At 46.0% G+C, this 17577-nt stretch overlaps 1 protein-coding gene across 4 annotated transcripts in view; it reads left to right on the plus strand.

The window, feature by feature from the left end:
- Positions 1-17577, plus strand: part of HBP5 (SOUL heme-binding family protein) — a 63773-nt gene that overhangs the window by 31501 nt on the left and 14695 nt on the right. For all 4 annotated transcript variants that reach the window (XR_015189391.1, XM_086521387.1, XM_086521386.1 and 1 more), the window contains exon 5: positions 3-85. Coding sequence is in view for 3 of the 4 variants with exons in the window: in XM_086521387.1 (XP_086377513.1) it covers positions 3-85 (83 nt within the window). In the remaining variant the exon portion in view is untranslated. The remainder of the gene's footprint in view (positions 1-2; positions 86-17577) is intronic.

The following is a 17577-nucleotide window of genomic DNA, read 5'->3' on the forward strand; positions in this document are numbered from 1 at the left end:
AGGTTCGCAAATATGAGCCGTTTATTGTTGTAGAAGCACCAGGTGATCAGCTTACAGGCTCAAAGGGTTTCAAGAATGTGACAAGGTAAGCGGTTTAAATTATTCCACCTAAAACTTTGTTATCTTGGACATATTGTTGGCCGTCAGGACATCTTATGATCTAGTTCTTCCTGAAGTATTGCCATTAGCATGCACAGATAACTGAGTCTGAAAGAGTTAAATACTCTTTGGAACTGTGTGGCTAAGTATACAGATGCGCTCAGATGCTATCACATACCACAGGAGAGAACACGAAAGAATCATTTCAAGGACTATTTTTTCTCGAGCTGTGTAGACACAGGGAGAGCTTGATGAGAGGAGAGGCTAGCCAAACTCAGATACGGATCACAGACTTCTTTAGAGCGGACACTGGCAGCCAAAGGAGCAGCTACACAGCAGAGCTCTCATTCTCCTCACACTAGAGGCATGCTGATCGATCAAGCGAATGAGCTAGGGAGATCCAGACGCCCACGACTGTGGAGGACTACACATCATTGACGGAGGCTGCATCAGAGATTCGGATCACTTTGGCCCGACATGCACGATGCCCGGTAAGACTACTGACCATGGAGGAGATTGAGGAGATCTGCTAGCGATCGATGATGGATCTCCTGTGATTTAGCTCTTTTGAAGATTGTACACCCTATTCATCTTCTTTATATCAGCCTTTGTATCAGATCTTACCTATTATATCCCCACACACACACCCACATTGTGTTGTATTAGCCCTCAGTCACTACTTTCAACCCCCTACACATATCCTACACAGTTCTAGCTAGTTGCTTCGTTCACATCTAGCAGTTTAGAATTCTATAGTACCCCCTTTTTCAGTACCTTTTTATTTTTGGTACTCATACTCTTAACAAACTTGGACACCCCAAGTCTAGAATCTGTCGCGACACGAGGAGAATCGCTTAAAATACTTAACAACTTTAAAATCACAGTTCAATTTGGTCGACATGGCCCGGCGTAGTTCCGTGCCCAGAGATTGGCCCCAAAGCCTGGTGCCCCTTTCAATATTTCTTTTATATTAATCTTTGAGCAAAGTACAACTCCCGAGGGGTCCTCTACTCTCAGACTCTACGTTCAGATGATTCGAAGAGTGAGGCCCCTTGGGTCCTTTTATTCTTACAAGGGATGCCAAAAGCAAAGCCCCAAAAGCTTAAAAACTCAAAAGCAAACAATCCCAAAAGCAACTGGTCAAAAAGCTGGTCCAAAAAGCAAGTAGCACAAATTACGGAAATCCATACTGCTGCCACGTCCCTCCGGTTCTGCCACGTCAGTAGGCTGTCGTACAAGCTGCTACATCATTGCAGTGTCCGAGCAGTACCGCCACGTCATCAATTTGTGACATACCCCCCTCTTGAAAGAATTGTAGTCTACATCTATCCCAGATCTCATTGATGTCGGATTGACTAATCCCATATTGCGATCATGTCCATAGATTTCCGAGACCAGGTAATTCATTCCATTCGTACTTTAGCAGTGTCGTGTGCGAGTAATCATTTCCGGGGATCCCAATCCATCACTAAGTTCATACTGAACAGAGTGGTCCAATCATTTACTTCTAGCTGTGTGGCCATCTCATCCTGCAGGAATCCTTGATGCGCTCACGACAGTTTCATTGAATCAATCGTGATTCAATACTCATGATTCGTTATCTGGTTCATTCGGGAGCTGTCATTTCTCCAAAATCATCATCCGCTCATTCTCAACCCTGTTATCTGTTTACAAATAGCAGGTTCTTTCATTAGTTTCATTCAATATTCATGATACTTATCGAGTTCATTCTGGAGCGGTCATTGCTCCCAATTTGTCATCCATTATCGTCGATTTCACCTGTTATCGACACACATCTAGCAAGTTCTTCCAAAGGACATTAATCTCATACATAAATCAGAATCATCTTCGAAACTTCCTATTTCAAAGTTCTTCGTTCACACACTTAGTTCATACTGAACACAATGTTTCAATCATCTAGTCATCTCATCCGTCGAGAAGTCTTGATGCACTCGATCCCTGTGTAGCCATCTCATCTCGCAAGAACTCTTGATGCGCTTACCACAATATCCAGTCATCTCATTCATATGGGAATCTGGATGCACTAGAATCATTCAACATGCGTCATCATCCATTCATTCAAATTCATCATTCTTATCCCGAATCGACGGATCCAGTCATGAGCTTCCGTCGCTCTTGATCTTACCATCTCATCCTTGATTTCACTTGCAAATCAAGCAAGGAGATGGCTCACCTCGTTGCAAAAGAGTGGATGTCCAACTCCATGCTTCCCAATCCACACATATTTCCGGTTATCTGTCACAAACAACCAGATTGTCAGTACATCCGTATCCCTTTCAGTGTCCTTTCTAGTATTTGGTTCAACTTTTGGTCAACAGTTCTGTTCTAGCTCTTTTTGCGAGTAAAGCTTCCGCTTTTCTGCACTCGTCTGTCCTTTCAGTTTTCGTCTCGTCCTGAGAGGAGAATCAATGGCCTCACGAATCTCGAGTGAATCTCACCAGTCGGGTAATCTTCAGGTGTTTCATAAATCTCGGGTCTCTGGAGTACTTCATCAATCTTTTCACACCCATGTCAATGTGCAGTGGACGCTTGTATTCTGCTCTGGCAAACTTAATCAAATTTTTTTTTGCCCAAATCTTCATTCTTTTCTTCAGCTCCCGTGCCGAATTTCAACTTTTCTTTGCCTTCCTGTTGAGAGGTGTTATCTCCATCAGATTCTTCACGAGAACCCATGTGTAATCTGGGATTCTTAATGGCCTGTAAGACAAAGCAATGAAGACGGGATCGCATGCGATGCGCGATGAAGTAAGGGTGGGAGTCGCTAATAAGTCCGGGTTCAGGACACGGAGATACTTCAATTAACCATTTCCAAAATTGTGCCCAAGTGTCCTATCTGCTCATTGATAGGACCGGTATGCTTTTAGAAAAGCACACGCTTGATGCTCTGATACCGCTGTAACAAACTTGGACACCCCAATCTGTCGCGACACGAGGAGAATCACTTAAAATACTTCACAACTTTAAAATCAAAGTTTAATTTGGTTGACACGGCCCGGCGTAGTTCCGTGCCCAGAGAGATTGGCCCCAAAGACTGGTGCTCCTTTCGGTATTTATTTAATATTAATCTCTGAGCAACGCACAACTCCCAATGGGTCCTCTATCTCAGACTTTGCGTCCAGATGACTCGAAGAGTGAGGCCCCTTGGGTCCTTTTATTCTTACAAGGGATGCCAAAAGCAGAGCCCCAAAAGCTTAAAAACTCAAAAGCAAACAGTCCCAAAAGCAACTGGTTAAAAAGCTGGTCCAAAAAGCAAGTAGCGCAAATTACGAAAATACGTATTGCTGCCACGTCATCATCTGTCGGCTTCTGCCACTTCAGCAAGCTGCCGTACAAGCCACATCATTGCAGTGTCCGAGCAATACCGCCACGTCATCAGTTTGTGACAGACATTTTATCAGATTCACCGCGTTGTAACTTTTTGGTCTCATAGGTCATTTTGGCCTTTTGAAGACGTTAATATAACATTTCATTTCATTCTCTCTCTCTCTCTCTCTCTCACACACACACACACACACACACACACACACACACACACACACACGTTCATATCCAATCGACGGAAGTGGAAAACACTACCTATTTGGAGGATTGTGAACAGAGTCACTTTTTTAACCTACGCTTCGGCAACAATATTGCGCAAAGAACTCAGAATATTGTTCTTCAGATAGGTACATCGTACCTATTCAATACATGTGTGATTGAATGATATCATGACACATACACATTTTTTAAATCTTTGCTTAATTTACAAGTGGGAAACCTCAAACTGAGGAAAACCCATCAGAAAAATTAGATACGAAGGGAGGAACAAAGAAGTGTTCTGTAATGTGAAGGCTCTAAAAGCAAACATAGGAGAGTTGTAGGATATTCGGGGATATGCCCCCAACATCAAGGGCAAATGTAAGGATTGCCTAAGTAAAAGCTTGAACGAAGGAAAGAATGAACACACACACACACACACACACACACACACACACACACACACACACACACACACACACAGTGCACACACCTTTGCATCAAGGATTGTAGTGTGTATCGAAAGGTCTACTGCGCAGGTGGTAATGGACAACAAAAATAGAATTTCTGGCCTTCAACAATGTTAGAGAATACTAGTTTTCAACTTACAGATAGTTAATAGAATCAATAAAGACTTAGCATATAATAGATAATGGAGATCACAAGACAGAATAAGAGAAAATGAGAGAGAGGAATGAGGAGAGATGGAGAGGCAGAGTTCCCCTCCTACGTAGCACTGGCTCCTAAATAGGCACGCTGTTGGTATTTTTTTATTCAATTAATGACAGAATAGTTACAAAGCTCCTCAAGGGAGATGACACCTTGTCCAAGAGAGTGTAGTCTGAGGGGGAGAGTGTAAAATGACATGTACAATTAGCTGTTCAACCCTTTAAATAGATGCACGCATGTGTGTGAGTTTGCTTTGCTATGATTTGTGTGTGTGTGTGTGTGTGTGTGTGTGGAGAGAACTGTGTGAGATCGAAAGGAAGTCTTGCGTGAGCCTCTGCTTGTCTGCCAACTTGCGTGAGTCTCCCATCTGCACTGCACGCGTGTCCCAAGCCCTGCAGGTGTTCCGCCCACGCTCTCTTGAGCTTGCTCGTCCACTGTCAGACCTCTCTGCGACCTGCTGCAGTTTTAGGTAGAGCTCGCGTGACCTGCTGGAGTTGCTGCTTAGTTTGCTGTTGTGCATCAACAACGCTTGGCCTGCAGTTTTCAGCCACTAACAAAGCCTTCATTACCTGTGCAGTCTGCCTTGGGGTTTCATTTTGTGACAGTTACAGTGTCATGTGCACATCTAACCCTATGTGTACGTAAGCTACTTCATGACATGGGTTCAGCTCAGTTCAATCAACCTAGGTTAGGAAGTGTTCTGGCACTTTTGTGAGTCTGTTCGCAAACCGTGCATGTCTAGATACTTAGAGTAGATGCATATCCTCTGGTTGCACACAACATGATCATCAGATTTCCATAAGAACCCATCAGGAGAATTTTTACAGTGCATAGACCTATTTTTCCTATTTTAGCCATTTTTCACTTGTTATTTTTAAGTGACTTTTGTTGGGAACTAGGTAGGGCAATTTTGATAGCCAAGTATATAAGAAAACCCAGCGCTAGCATAATCTGGCAGAAGAGGCAGCAGGAACACCTTGTTCAATAGGCACCTTCTCAGCAAGACCTTCCCCAAAAGCACACCTAGCGTTTTTGCCAACAGCAGAAGCCTAGCGCTTTTAATCAACAGCAAGCCCTAGCGTTTTGCATTGCAGATCAGCCCGGGCGACAGCAAGACCAAGCAGAAGCCTAGCGTTTTTGCAACAGACCCCAATTTAGCCCCGGCGTTTTTGGAGCAGTATAGCAGACCAGCGTTTTGCAGTTCCATCACGACAGAACCCAGAATAGCACGAGCGTTTTCAGTTTTCAGCATGTAGACCCCGCACCGCAGGCCTTGAACCTCGCAGATCTCACATTCCCGTAGCAGATCCTCGTCGCACGGTCAGATCAACGAGCGTTTACAGTCTCAGCCCGGAAAACGCAGATTCCAGCATCTCCGTTTTCAGCTTGTCGTCGTTGCATCGTCGTCATCGCCGTCGTCATCGACATAGAGTCAGAATTCAGCAGATAAAGATTTGTAGATTTCAGCCATTAGCGTTTTCAGATTTCAGCACGTCTCGTTGTCGTCCTCACCGTTGTCGACATCGTTGGCAAGTCCAAGCATTGTAGAGATTTGTGCAATCAATAGTAGACCGCTCTCACCATAGAGAGTGGGGCCTTTGGAGGAGGGTTTGACAACATTCTGGTGTCGTATTCTTCTCTCTCTACACAGTGTTTACCACTTTGTTTGTAATCATTTGTACTCTCTGACTAAAGGAACGGAAGGCTCTCCCTTCCGGAACCCTTGAGCACAGTTCGGAGCACTCATCTTGAGCAAAGTTCAACATTCACTTCCGCTGCACCTTACATACAGTTTTTCAGGCACTATTATTTTGTAGATGTATGTCCTCTGTGGGAGATGTATATATTTCTGAGGTCTCTGTAATTAGATAAAATAAAACAAAAATACAAACAAAGTCCTTTGTTTTGGTTTTTGGTCGAGGTCCGGTTGTTGCATGTCAGAGTTCCCGTGTGTTTTCAAGCATCATAAAGCCATGGATAATGTTTCGTAGAGTGCTTCTGAAATCAAAAGCTGTCTGTACGAAGACTTCGAAGAGGCTCGAAAAGCTTGGAATGGTCAGGCACATGCTATTGAGGTGCGAATTCCAGTACATGACCTTATGGATCCGGTAGCGCAATATGCCATGAATACGGTCATTTTGTTTTTCTCGGGCAAAGTGCCCATTGGCGCAGGATGTCGGACAATGGGTTGATTTCCTTCTCAAACGCTAGGTTGTCCGAGGCGTTTATTTTGGTGCTCGGGGTTTCTATGAGGTTTTATTGGCAGATACTGAAGCTAGAAACCTTTTGCTGGAGATGTCTCCCCTCTTTTTTGGCACGCAGATGACTCATGTTCTGCCGTGGGCACTTACGAAGGACTATCAAACCCTTGTTCGTCACAAATGTCCAGTGTGGGTGGAAATTGTTGATTTCCCTCGCAGTGGAGACATTTTCTTCTGTTGTTGGCTGCTCAGCTTGGCAAGGTGATTTACCCCTCGAAATTGGATGCGAACACCAATAGGTTTTGCATTTTTTGGGATACGGACAAACATACCCCAATTGGAATTGTGGTAGATTCAGGGGATCCATGGGTGGGCAAGCGTCCTTTTAAACTCAAATGGGGCAAATTTGCAAATTCCTGTTTCCGATGTGGTAGATTTGGTCACATGCAATCTAAATGTCTTGACCCAGTTTTGCAGTCCCCTCTCTCGGCTGTTCCTTTCTCTATCCCTGCCCCTATAGGCAAATCTGTTGGTGAAGCTAAATTGAACGGAGTTTCTACTATGAAGGTGGTTCCCAATGTAGATAAAGGGAAAAACAAAAATCCGCAGTCTGCTGATGTTGGGAATGTAAATGCTAGGAAAGGCAAAAATGTTGGGTCAAGTGATGTTAGCTCATGGGCGGTGCCTAAAAAGACAGTGAAAATTCGTACTCCACCTTCCTCCTGTAATTATGTTTCTTTGGTTAACACCAATAAGAATGTATTGTTTTGTTAAGTATGGAGCGTGATTTACCCCTTGTAATTTTTTGTGTTAAAAACGCACATTTGTAAGGCCCCCATTATGAGGAGAAGCCATCGTGCGTGAAGAAAAATAACTCGCCGGAAAATAAAATAACTCGTCGGAAACCAAAATTTTAACGCCCAGTCTCGAGCCTAAGTGGTCTTCAAAGCAGTAAGCTGAGCCTAAGCAGTAAGCTGGGCTTCAAAGCTACAGAAAGTGGTGTCACTTTCTACCACGGAAGCAGAGTATGTAGCAATGACGGAGGCAAGCAAAGAAATTCTGTGGCTTCACAGATTCTTAAAAGAGCTTGGATTCAAACAAGACAATTGTGTCTTGTACAGTGATAGCCAAAGCGCTATCCATCTTGCAAAGAACTCAACCTTTCATTCAAGGACAAAGCACATTGAGGTGAGATATCACTTCGTACACACTCTTTTGGAAGAGGGACAGCTAAAGATAGGAAAGGTGCATACAAGTGAAAATCCTGCAGACATGTTTACAAAGGTGGTCAACAAGGAGAAGTTGAGCTTTTGCTCATCTTCAATCGGCATTCAAGGATAAGAAGCCAGGATGGAAAGCAGTCACATGTTTGGTTTGGAGATCAGTCTCCAAGTGAGAGATTGTTAAATATGGAGCCTGATTTAGCCCTTGTAATTTTCTGTGTTAAAAATGCACATTTGTAAGGCCCCCATTATGAGGAGAAGCCATCGTGCGTGAAGAAAAATAACTTGCCGGAAACCAAAATTTTAACGCCCAGTCTCGAGCGGAATATCATGGCCGGAATACCATGGCGGGATGGCGGCCGGAACGTGGTCGGAAAACGACCGGTCGGTTGGCCGGTGGCCGGTAGTCAATGGTCGGTGGCGGTGGTCGGAAGTCAATGGCCGGTGGCCGAATTCAAAAGCGGACTTGTCTTCTCAAGGGCGGGCACACATGGGCGGATTGGAGTATCTACACAAGGGCAGCCACACATGGCTGCCTCTCATGAGAGAGGGTAGTCCTTTTGGCCTATAAAAGGAGGCCATTTCTACACACATTTCATAGTGTGAAGTTGATACAACAAGGTGGGTGTGAGGTGGTGAGAGTGAAGCAAGGCGGGAGCTCCAAAAGGGTATAATCCCTTTGTAACCTAACTTCTTGTTTTGAAGTACTAAAGCCATTGAGTGGCTGCTTTCCCGTGGACGTAGCCCACATTGGGTGAACCATGTATATCGTGTGTAGCTACGTCATATTTCCTAACACGTTTAAGAAGCTTCCCTGCAATGACAATTGCACGTTGATTGATGCGTGGGAAAAAGCGATGCACTCCTATAAGGATGTACTTTTGGGTGAGGCTTCCACCTCTCATGCAAATTCTATGGACAAGTTTCTTGCTTTGACTTAACGGATGGGTTCTACTATGGATGTGGTGAATGGAGATGTCCATATGGTCACCTCGACTTGATCCATGTGTTTCTTGCCGTTGTATATATGATTTCTGATGCACAGTCGCATTAAATGCATTTCATACAATGTGCGTGGGTTATGTAACCTTGATAAATGGCGACTGACCTGACACTATGTACATACATGTAGGGCAGATGTAGTTGTTTTGCAAGAACACAATCAACATGACTTTGTTGGTAAGTGTTCTTATTTTGTTGGATATTGGATTGTATATGCTGGTTTGCAAGAATTTTCAGGTTTATTGATGCTGGTTCGGCATGAGCTTCAACCAACTCTCTTGTACAATGATCCGCAGGGCCGTTGGATGGTGGTTCAATGCCTATTGAACCTTCAGGTATATGAATTTAGAGGCATTTATGCGCATACAACATCTGGGCAAAGGGGTTCTCTATGGCGAGACATCTCTTCTCGCTCATGGACTTCAAATGCATTCCTTTGCGGTGATATTAATAATACCCCTGGGATGGTTGATAGTTGTCACGTGACACATCCAACCCTATGTGTCCGTGGACAAGCTACACCATAACAGGGTTTCCGTCAAGTCCAGTCAGTCTAGATTAGAAGTGATCTGGCACTTTTTGTGAGTCTATTCGTAGACCGTGCATGCCCAGTCACTTAGCATAGATGCATATCCTCTGGTTGCACACAACATGATCATCAGTATTCCCATCAGAATCCATTAGAATCAGCTAGGGGATTTTTCCAGTGCATTTAGCCTATTGTTCCTATTTTTGACATTTTTCACTTATTAATTTAAGTGACTTTCCAACAAAACTAGATAGGGCAATTTGAATAAGAAAATATATAAGCAAACCAAAGCTAGCACTCTTTGGCAGATGAGCAAGGAGCACAACAGGTACTCCCCTCTCTCAGCAGACTCTCCAAGCTTTCCTTGGCGACCCCATCACCCCATTAGCCTAGCGTTTTGCTCATTGCTAGCCCCCCATCTTGCTTGGCGTTTTCAGCAAGCTTCTGGACCGCGTTGCTTCCACAACACCTAGCATTTTTCATCATCGTTGCAGGCTGCCAGCAACCAGCGTTTTTATCATCAACAGAGGCTGCATTTCCCCAGCGTTTTCAGCCTTCATTCGCAGCAATACAAGCAGCGATTTCAGCCTAAGGACAGCAGGTAAAACCAGCGTTTTTGCAGCAGGTAAACCTGCGTTTTTTCAGCCCTAAACCCCTGCATACACCAGCGTTTTTATCAAGAAGTTTCAGCCCCCAAAAACGCAGCCAAACCTGCGTTTTCAGCCGCCCAAAACAGCCTCAAAGTTCAGCAGATTTTCATTAGTTAGTATCTTTGGACAGCAGTAAGATTCACCCCCAATTCAGCCCCATTGTCGTCCTCGCCATCACGGTTGACGTTGTCGACATAGCCTAGATCTGCATCGGCTTTTATGCATCATCATTGTACCCATTTGTGCAATCAATAGTAGACCACTCTCGCCGATGAGAGTGGGGCCTTCGGAGGAGGGTTTTACGTCTCTGGTGTCGTATCTCTCTTCTCTCTATCTCTCAGTCTCATACACTTGCACGCACAGTGTCCACTCACTTTGTTTGTGATCATAGCATTCTCCATTAATAATTGAAGGCTCTCCCTTCCATAAGAACTAAAAGGAACCTTGAGCAAATATGGATCACTCATCTTGAGAAAGTACAATATTCATTCCGCTGCACCTTACATTGGTATCAGAGCTTTGGCAGTGTTTAGTATCACTCAAGGAAAGAACCACAGGAATCACAAGATTTTTTTTGCTTGTTGCGGTCGCACGAACCCAAGTTCGCTTGGGCGTGTCGATTCGTAATCATATTTTTGAAGAGTGACAGGAATCCCAGGAAAGAAGGGCTTGTTCAGCCTTCCCTTGTGGCTCTTTTCACTCATTGAGAGCGGACCGTGCACTTAGCGGCTGGCCAATCGACGTGAGGTGGGAAAAAGCAACCTTGGTGTGAGCGCAAGGCCGCCAAGGGGTGCGCCCGCGGAAAGGAGTAGAACTCGGGTGAAGAGAAGATCCTTCTCAAACACGGTTTGCAAGCGAAAGAAAACCTCAAGAACCTTAAGACCCTCAAAAACCCAAGTTCCTCGGGACTTAAGAACCAAAGATCATAGTGCATGGTCGTCACCCGTAGCGGAATGGATACTTCGCATACAGGTGATGAGCATGAGAGAGGCGATGAAGAATTTTCCCACCAGGAGATTTGTTCGACCCTCCCCCTTTGCCATCTACGCCACCAAGTGTACCTAACCCTATGGAGGCAATGGTTAAGTAGATGATGGACATGATGGCCAAACAAGAAGCAAATCACCTTGCTTTAGAACACGAGCGGAAGCCTTGGAGGCGGAGCGTGCAGCTCAAAGAGTGGCCTTGGAGGCCGAGCTTGAAGCTCAAAGAGTGGCCTTGGAGATCGAGCGTGAAGCTCAACGAGAACTACGCACTCAAGAATTGATTCGACAAGTACTTTCCTCGAAGTCCGAACCAGTCAAAGATCGTGGGATTTCATCAAGTGGCGCAAGCCACGATGCGGATTCCAACCATCCAGTCACAGAGAAGTTGACTTTCAGTAAGTATGATCGTAAGATGGATGCTACGGTTATTCATTCTTGGTTGCATCAATTTAATGCTTATTTTGCGACAACCAAGAAGACAGGAAATAGCAAAGTTTTGACGGCAGTCATGTACCTTGCCGGCGATGCCATCAAGTGGTACCACGCATGGCAAGAGGCACAGTTAGCCGCACACCTAGAGGAAATCGACGAATTCACGTCCCTGTCCTTCAGTTGGGCTGATTTTCAAGACAAGCTCAAGGCGCGGTTTAGGCATAGTCTATTGTGGCCAGGTGAGATTGTTTATCCAAATGTGATCACTAGGCATTTGGGTTATTCAATTGGAGGAATGTCACTCACTCTCAGAAAGTGGATTGGGTTATGCAACGTTTGAATGTCACATTGCATTACTGGATGTTATCCACTTGGCCATTACATGTTCGTCTGCGAATCGTTCAGAGTATCCTGATTGGCATATGTTCAATTCTTTTTGCCATTGATTCACTGGCCTCGTCGTTGTCTTGATTCTCTTATGTCGGACATTATGTCCCATATGTGGCGGACCCATGCTCAGAAAAAAGGCTTGCGCTTGATGTTGATGGAGAAGCTTTACAACCCTAAACGTCTTGGTGGCCTTAATATCTTGGATTTGTGAAGGCATGTTCTTGCTAGGAAAGCTATGTTGTTGCCTACACTTGCGCAACAAATTCAGCCTTGGACTCTGATGTTTGCATACCTCGGCCAGCATGTTGTTACTTCCCATTGACAATCTTCTATCTGGGAGGTGGTTTTTGGCAAGATGGAAGGGCACATTTTTGGATGTCCTCTTGCTTCCACTTTGGTATCTGCCTGGAAAGAGGTTACGATTCATCTTTCATGGAATCCTCGGCAGGAAGGTGATTCGATTCATTTGGAGAGTCTCCATTGGAGCCGCACATTCTCTCTTACTTTGGTCGACCGCAGCCCTCGCCAGGCTTACTTTCTCTCTAGTCGTGGCATTCGTGTGGTTGAGGATGTAGTCGATGAGGCCGAATATACTTTTGAGTTTCCTTTCGCCGCTCGCTGTTTTGGATTGGGTATGCATTACTGTCAGTTTTAGAGAGAACTTCGAAGCATGTTGCTTGACTTTTTACCTGTTTCACTTGTGCTTGATGGTGATCGCATGTTTGATTGGGATCTTCGGGAAACGCCTTTTTAAGATATTTCTGCCGATCGAATTTATGCTCTTCTTCTACCACAATCATGGCTTGTTGATCATTGGAATTTCCTTTGGCACATGCACAAATCTGATCTCTGTTGGAGGAATCTTCTCTCTGCCTTGTGGAAAAGCCATTTGCCTATGAAGGAGCGACTGTTTCTTTGGCGTTGTTTGCTTGGAGTGCTCCCAGTTTGCACTTCTCTTAGGGCGCGTCATATTCGCCCCTCTTCTTGCGTCTGTTGCTCAACTGCAGAAGAGGATATTTTCCACTTGTGGGATTGCTGCATTACTAGAGATTTCCTTCGCCGTGTATCAGCCTGTATGCGGCTCCGTTTTCCTGGGGTTGTCTTCCACAAAAGGTTTTGGGCATTTGGCATTTTCTCATTGACACTACAACGTTTCGCGGTCTTCTTTATGTGGGTGAGATACTCGGGTTATTGGACCTTGTGGCGTCAGCGTAGTGCTTACATGTTCCATCGTACTCATGTAGACCCGTTCCCACTCTTCAAGCTTTCTCTTAGGCAATCGTTACGGTTTGCTTTGGAAGTTGGTGATATCACCGTAGAGATACATCAGCTTTCCTATGAATGTTTCTCTAGCTGAGTAGTTCTGTGTTCCTCCCCTTGTATATGACCCTTTCGCTAGATTTTCCTCGCTTCGAGGTTTCCCACTAGTAAATCAATCAAATCGATTTACCAAAAAAAAAAAAGTGTGTGTGTGTGTGTTTAGTACAGTTTATACATGGCAGATGTGCCATTTGTTAACACCTTCCCTCTCTCATTGAGCCTGTAGTGGGCTGTTTTGACAAGTGGCCACTTGCTTTGTTGCTAGTGGCTGTGTGTGGGGTCGCCCTTGGCTGTTTATGGGTCTCCTGGTGCACAAGACCACTTGCCATGCACGAGTTTCCACCTACCATGTCTTGTCCAAGTGTCCACATGCCTCACATGTGCCATGCACGTGCTATCCAAGTGTTCACCTGCCTTGCATGTGTGTCCAAGTGTCCACTTGCCATGTGCCATGCATGTGGGGCCAAGTGTCCACTTGCCTTAGGCGCTTTGCTAGTTTGTAGGTGGCCCAACAAATTGTCCACCCTTTTTTGCAAGAAAAGGATCCTTCCATTAGTTAAGAAAATTGCTTAATGGGCTACAAACGCCCCTTGCTAGAGAGGGCTACATCAAAGTGTGGGGAGACTCTCCCAGTGAAAAGGAAAGATATGTACAGTAATGGCTAGATCAGGAGATGGGAGGGCGAAACAACCACATTGGTGGATGGTACTGCCATCTAAGCGCACCATGAACCATCGTGAAGAAGGGCTCTGGGCACCAAAGTCACAAAAAGGCCTCGCCGTGCTCTCGCATGCGGTTAGAGCTGCCGAAGTCCCTCAAACCGGTCCTTGAGTGTATGGATCAGCTCCAATCAAATACCACAAACAACCTCCGCTGATGGGAGAGGTCGACCCTTGAAGATGCGAAAGCAAGAGGCTCGACAAATGAACCACAATGTCAGGCTGCAAATGAGCTGCCAACACCACTCTCTATCGCTGCTCCGTTCCTGATGAGGGACGAGCTCTGTGGCGGGCTGGAGTGTAGGACGACTCTCGTGTATCACAATCATCTTGCTGACTGAAGCCATCTCAAAACGTAGTGCTGGGCCTGTGAGTGTGGACCAAGCTGCAACATCGCAAGTGTACTGTGACTGGCTGTAGAAAGTACATGCATAAGCCGAAGAATTCAAAGCCAAACCTATTGTGACATCGGGCAATCCCATAGACAATGACGCTGGGTCTCAAGTGGGTGGCCGCAGGTGGCACATTCTACCGAGAGGCTACTGTGCACCAATCAACTCGACAGTGACTCTGTGGAAGCGGCCCTCTATCTAAACCTGAAAGAACATGCAAGAACCTTTGTGTGAGCAAGCCCTAATTGCAATGAGGACCTCCAGTCGCGTGAAAGTCCCCCATCCAACAAGGAACTGCCGGCTCAAGAGGGACGTGTCACTCAACAGGTATAGCCTCTGCAATATCTTGACACATGCTCTGCACCTCCCACATGTCTCGTAGCTGAATGCTTGGAATCTCCTCGGAAAAGCCCTGTAAACTGCATCCAGTTTTCAAAAGTGCGTTGAACCCTTTGCCATGGGACCCCAAGGGACATGAGGGTTGCTACCAACAATGTGGGCTCACTCTGTGCAAGCTCGCAGCAGCGGTCCTCCCATCTCGTGCTCAAGCCTACTCTGCGCAAATCCACCGGGTGGAAGGGCTCCATGGGCCACCCGTTTGTTGGACCCGAGCATGAATCCGGTGTAGCAATAGCTCCATCCAGGGCTCCTCCTGTGGAAGTATTTCTCTGACCACAAGCTTCCCAAGGAGGGCTCTACTCTGCCGTGTTGGGTCGATGATCCCCAACCCTCCCTGAGAGCAAGGTAAAGCAATAACTTGCCAAGTTGCCAGGAGACTTTGGCGTGAGCCGGCTGTGTCTGGCTCTGACCACAAAAAGTTATTGATCAACCTCTCCAACTGGCTAATGCAAGAGCTTGGGAAAATCCAGCAAGCTGTGATGTACAACATAGTTTACAAAAGCACCTGGTTGGCAACTACAACCTTGCTAGCAAGAGAGAACGGTGCTAAGTTCCAATGGAGAAATTTCCTCTTAATGGAAGGAGGAGAGGAGCAATCTGCTGCTCTTGTGACAGATCCAAACCCATGTGACAGCCCAAGTAGCATACGGATCCACCTGAAGCCTTTCCAAGGCCCAAGGGAGCAATTGGGGAGCACTACCAACTTAGAAAGCCACTGTCTTTCGCCTGTTGATCAGTGCTCCCTACGCACAAGAGAACACGTCAAGAGACTGTTCGCATAGTGCAAGTTGGTCTCCTGGCTCTCCAGAAACATGCCCGATTCATCAGCAAACTCAGCACCCAAAAGATCGTCTCCCCTAATAGGCAGCTGTAGTCGATGCAAACCAACCTCGTGTGAGGTCAGAAATCTGCTCATCGCCTCAGCATAGAAGAGGAACAGGAAGGGGGCAAGAGGGCAGTCCTGTCAAACCGAACATGCGAGCATGCAGTCTTCCCCTCTTCCCCCTGCAAATAGCACCTGATTCTGTGCACTCTTGTAAAGAGTTGGCACTCCCCTAATCCATGAATCTGTAAACCTTATCCGGCGCATAGTGCCCTCAAGGAAACCCCAATCAACTCTGTAATATGCCTTCTTAAAATTGAGGAGTACCACAAATTACTCTTCTCGGAGACGTGTGAGGGCAGTCTCCTCCCAAAAGGTGAAAATGTTGTCAAGGATGCTGTGCTTCTTGACAAAGCCCGTCTGTGTCTCATGGATAATGCTCTCAAGTAATGGCAGAATTCTCAAATTCAGAGCCTTTGCTAAGATTTTGTAGACTGAGTTGAGAATGGTTATAGGCATCTCTCTTGGTTCGTCCAGTCGGTCCCAGTTTCTCCCAGGGACAGGTGCTAGGGAGCGAGGGCTGTTTTGTGGCTGTGCCCAGCCAGAGTGAGGTAGGTTTCTCATGTCGGGTTGTGTCTAGCCATGTTTAGCCTTGGGTTTTGCCTTGGTTCCATGGCCATTAGGCTCCTACAAGCTGGGGGTATTTATCCGAGCCTTGCCAGTATTTCTCCTATTGCCCTAAGGGCCTCTGGTTATTTCTCTTCCCTATTTCCCTCTTTTGTGTGTCGTAGGGGCTGGTGGACAACTGGTCAACTCAGGCTGATGGAGGTATATAGGCAGGAGGAGGGGCACCTTGAGGAGCAGATGTACGTAGTCCCTGTGGTGCATGCCGTCCTCATTGGGCAGCCCTAGGAGGAGTATGCAAGCCAGGGGGCAGCATGCCTAGTGTTTTTGCTGGCTGCTCCCAAACCTAGCGTTTTTCTCCAAGGTGAGCAGGGCAGCGCCGTCATGCAGATGATGGGCAGCATGTGCATTCCCCTAGCGTTTTTCCTCTCAGAGCATTTATACAGAGACGATGTGATCACTAGGTTGCAGAGCACCACACTAGAGGTGCATGCACCGGGGAGGAGGTTCCATGCTCTCTACTTGAGACATGTTTCTCTCCTTCTCCAAATCTGTTCTCTTGCTAAGAGGAGATACTGCTAGAGACTCTTTCATAGGAGGCGAGGGCAGCCCATGTGGAGACCGTGTCAGTGGTCTCGTGTGCAGGAGGAGTTGGCAGTGTCAGTAGCAGTCGCAATTGTGTGCACCTCGGGTCTATCTTGTTGGCATGCCAGTTCTATGCCGGACGAGCCTTGGTCACTTGTATGAGCAGATTGTTATCAACATGGAGAGCCTTTCCCATCTCTCTCTCTCTCTCTCTCTCTCTCTCTGTTCTATGAGATACGGGGGCGTTTCCACTGCTTATTCAGAGAGGGTTTTGGTCCTCTATCTAGGGTCATGAGTTATGAGGATCAGAGATGTCTTGGACTATATCTACTTGAGTTACACAGGTATAGAGACACTTTACTGGGGAGAGCTAGAGAGAGGCAGTCCCAGAGACACATTACAGATTTCTTTTCACTAGATATGGGACAGCCAGAGGAGCAGCCACCACTGCAGAGCTCGTCCCACACTCATTCGACCACTACTGGCACTCTCATCGACCGAGCATTGGAGCTACAGAGATACAGACGACCGCGACTGAGGAGAGGAGCTACACAGCATCGACGGAGACTACAACAGAAGATTCGAGCCATACTCTCTCGACATCCAGAGTGCAGATGAGGATGGATCCTCACCATTTCTTCCATCTTTGTTTCACACACTGTTACATCCAGTTTACCGGGTACCTATTGTATCAGCTGCTACACCCACGTAGTTTTAGATTGTAGTAGTAGTAGTAGTATTTTGTTCCACTTCTAGTTCTTTTCTAGTTCTTTTGTACCCAGACATGGTATTAGATTCACTATTTTGTAACTGATTGGTCTCATAGGTCATTTTGGCCTTTTGAAGACGTTAATATAACATTTCATTTCATTTCATTTCTCTCTCTCTCTCTCTCTCTCTCTCTCTCTCTCTCTCTCTCTCATTCTCAAATGTCCTGTCTCTATCCACCTCAATGATCTCTCTTCTCCACAAGTATGCCCTTTTCATGTGTTTG

The sequence above is a fragment of the Adiantum capillus-veneris genome, chromosome 10, assembly GCF_014529385.1.
Source record: "Adiantum capillus-veneris isolate H3 chromosome 10, ASM1452938v2, whole genome shotgun sequence".
Taxonomy (NCBI): Eukaryota; Viridiplantae; Streptophyta; class Polypodiopsida; order Polypodiales; family Pteridaceae; genus Adiantum; species Adiantum capillus-veneris.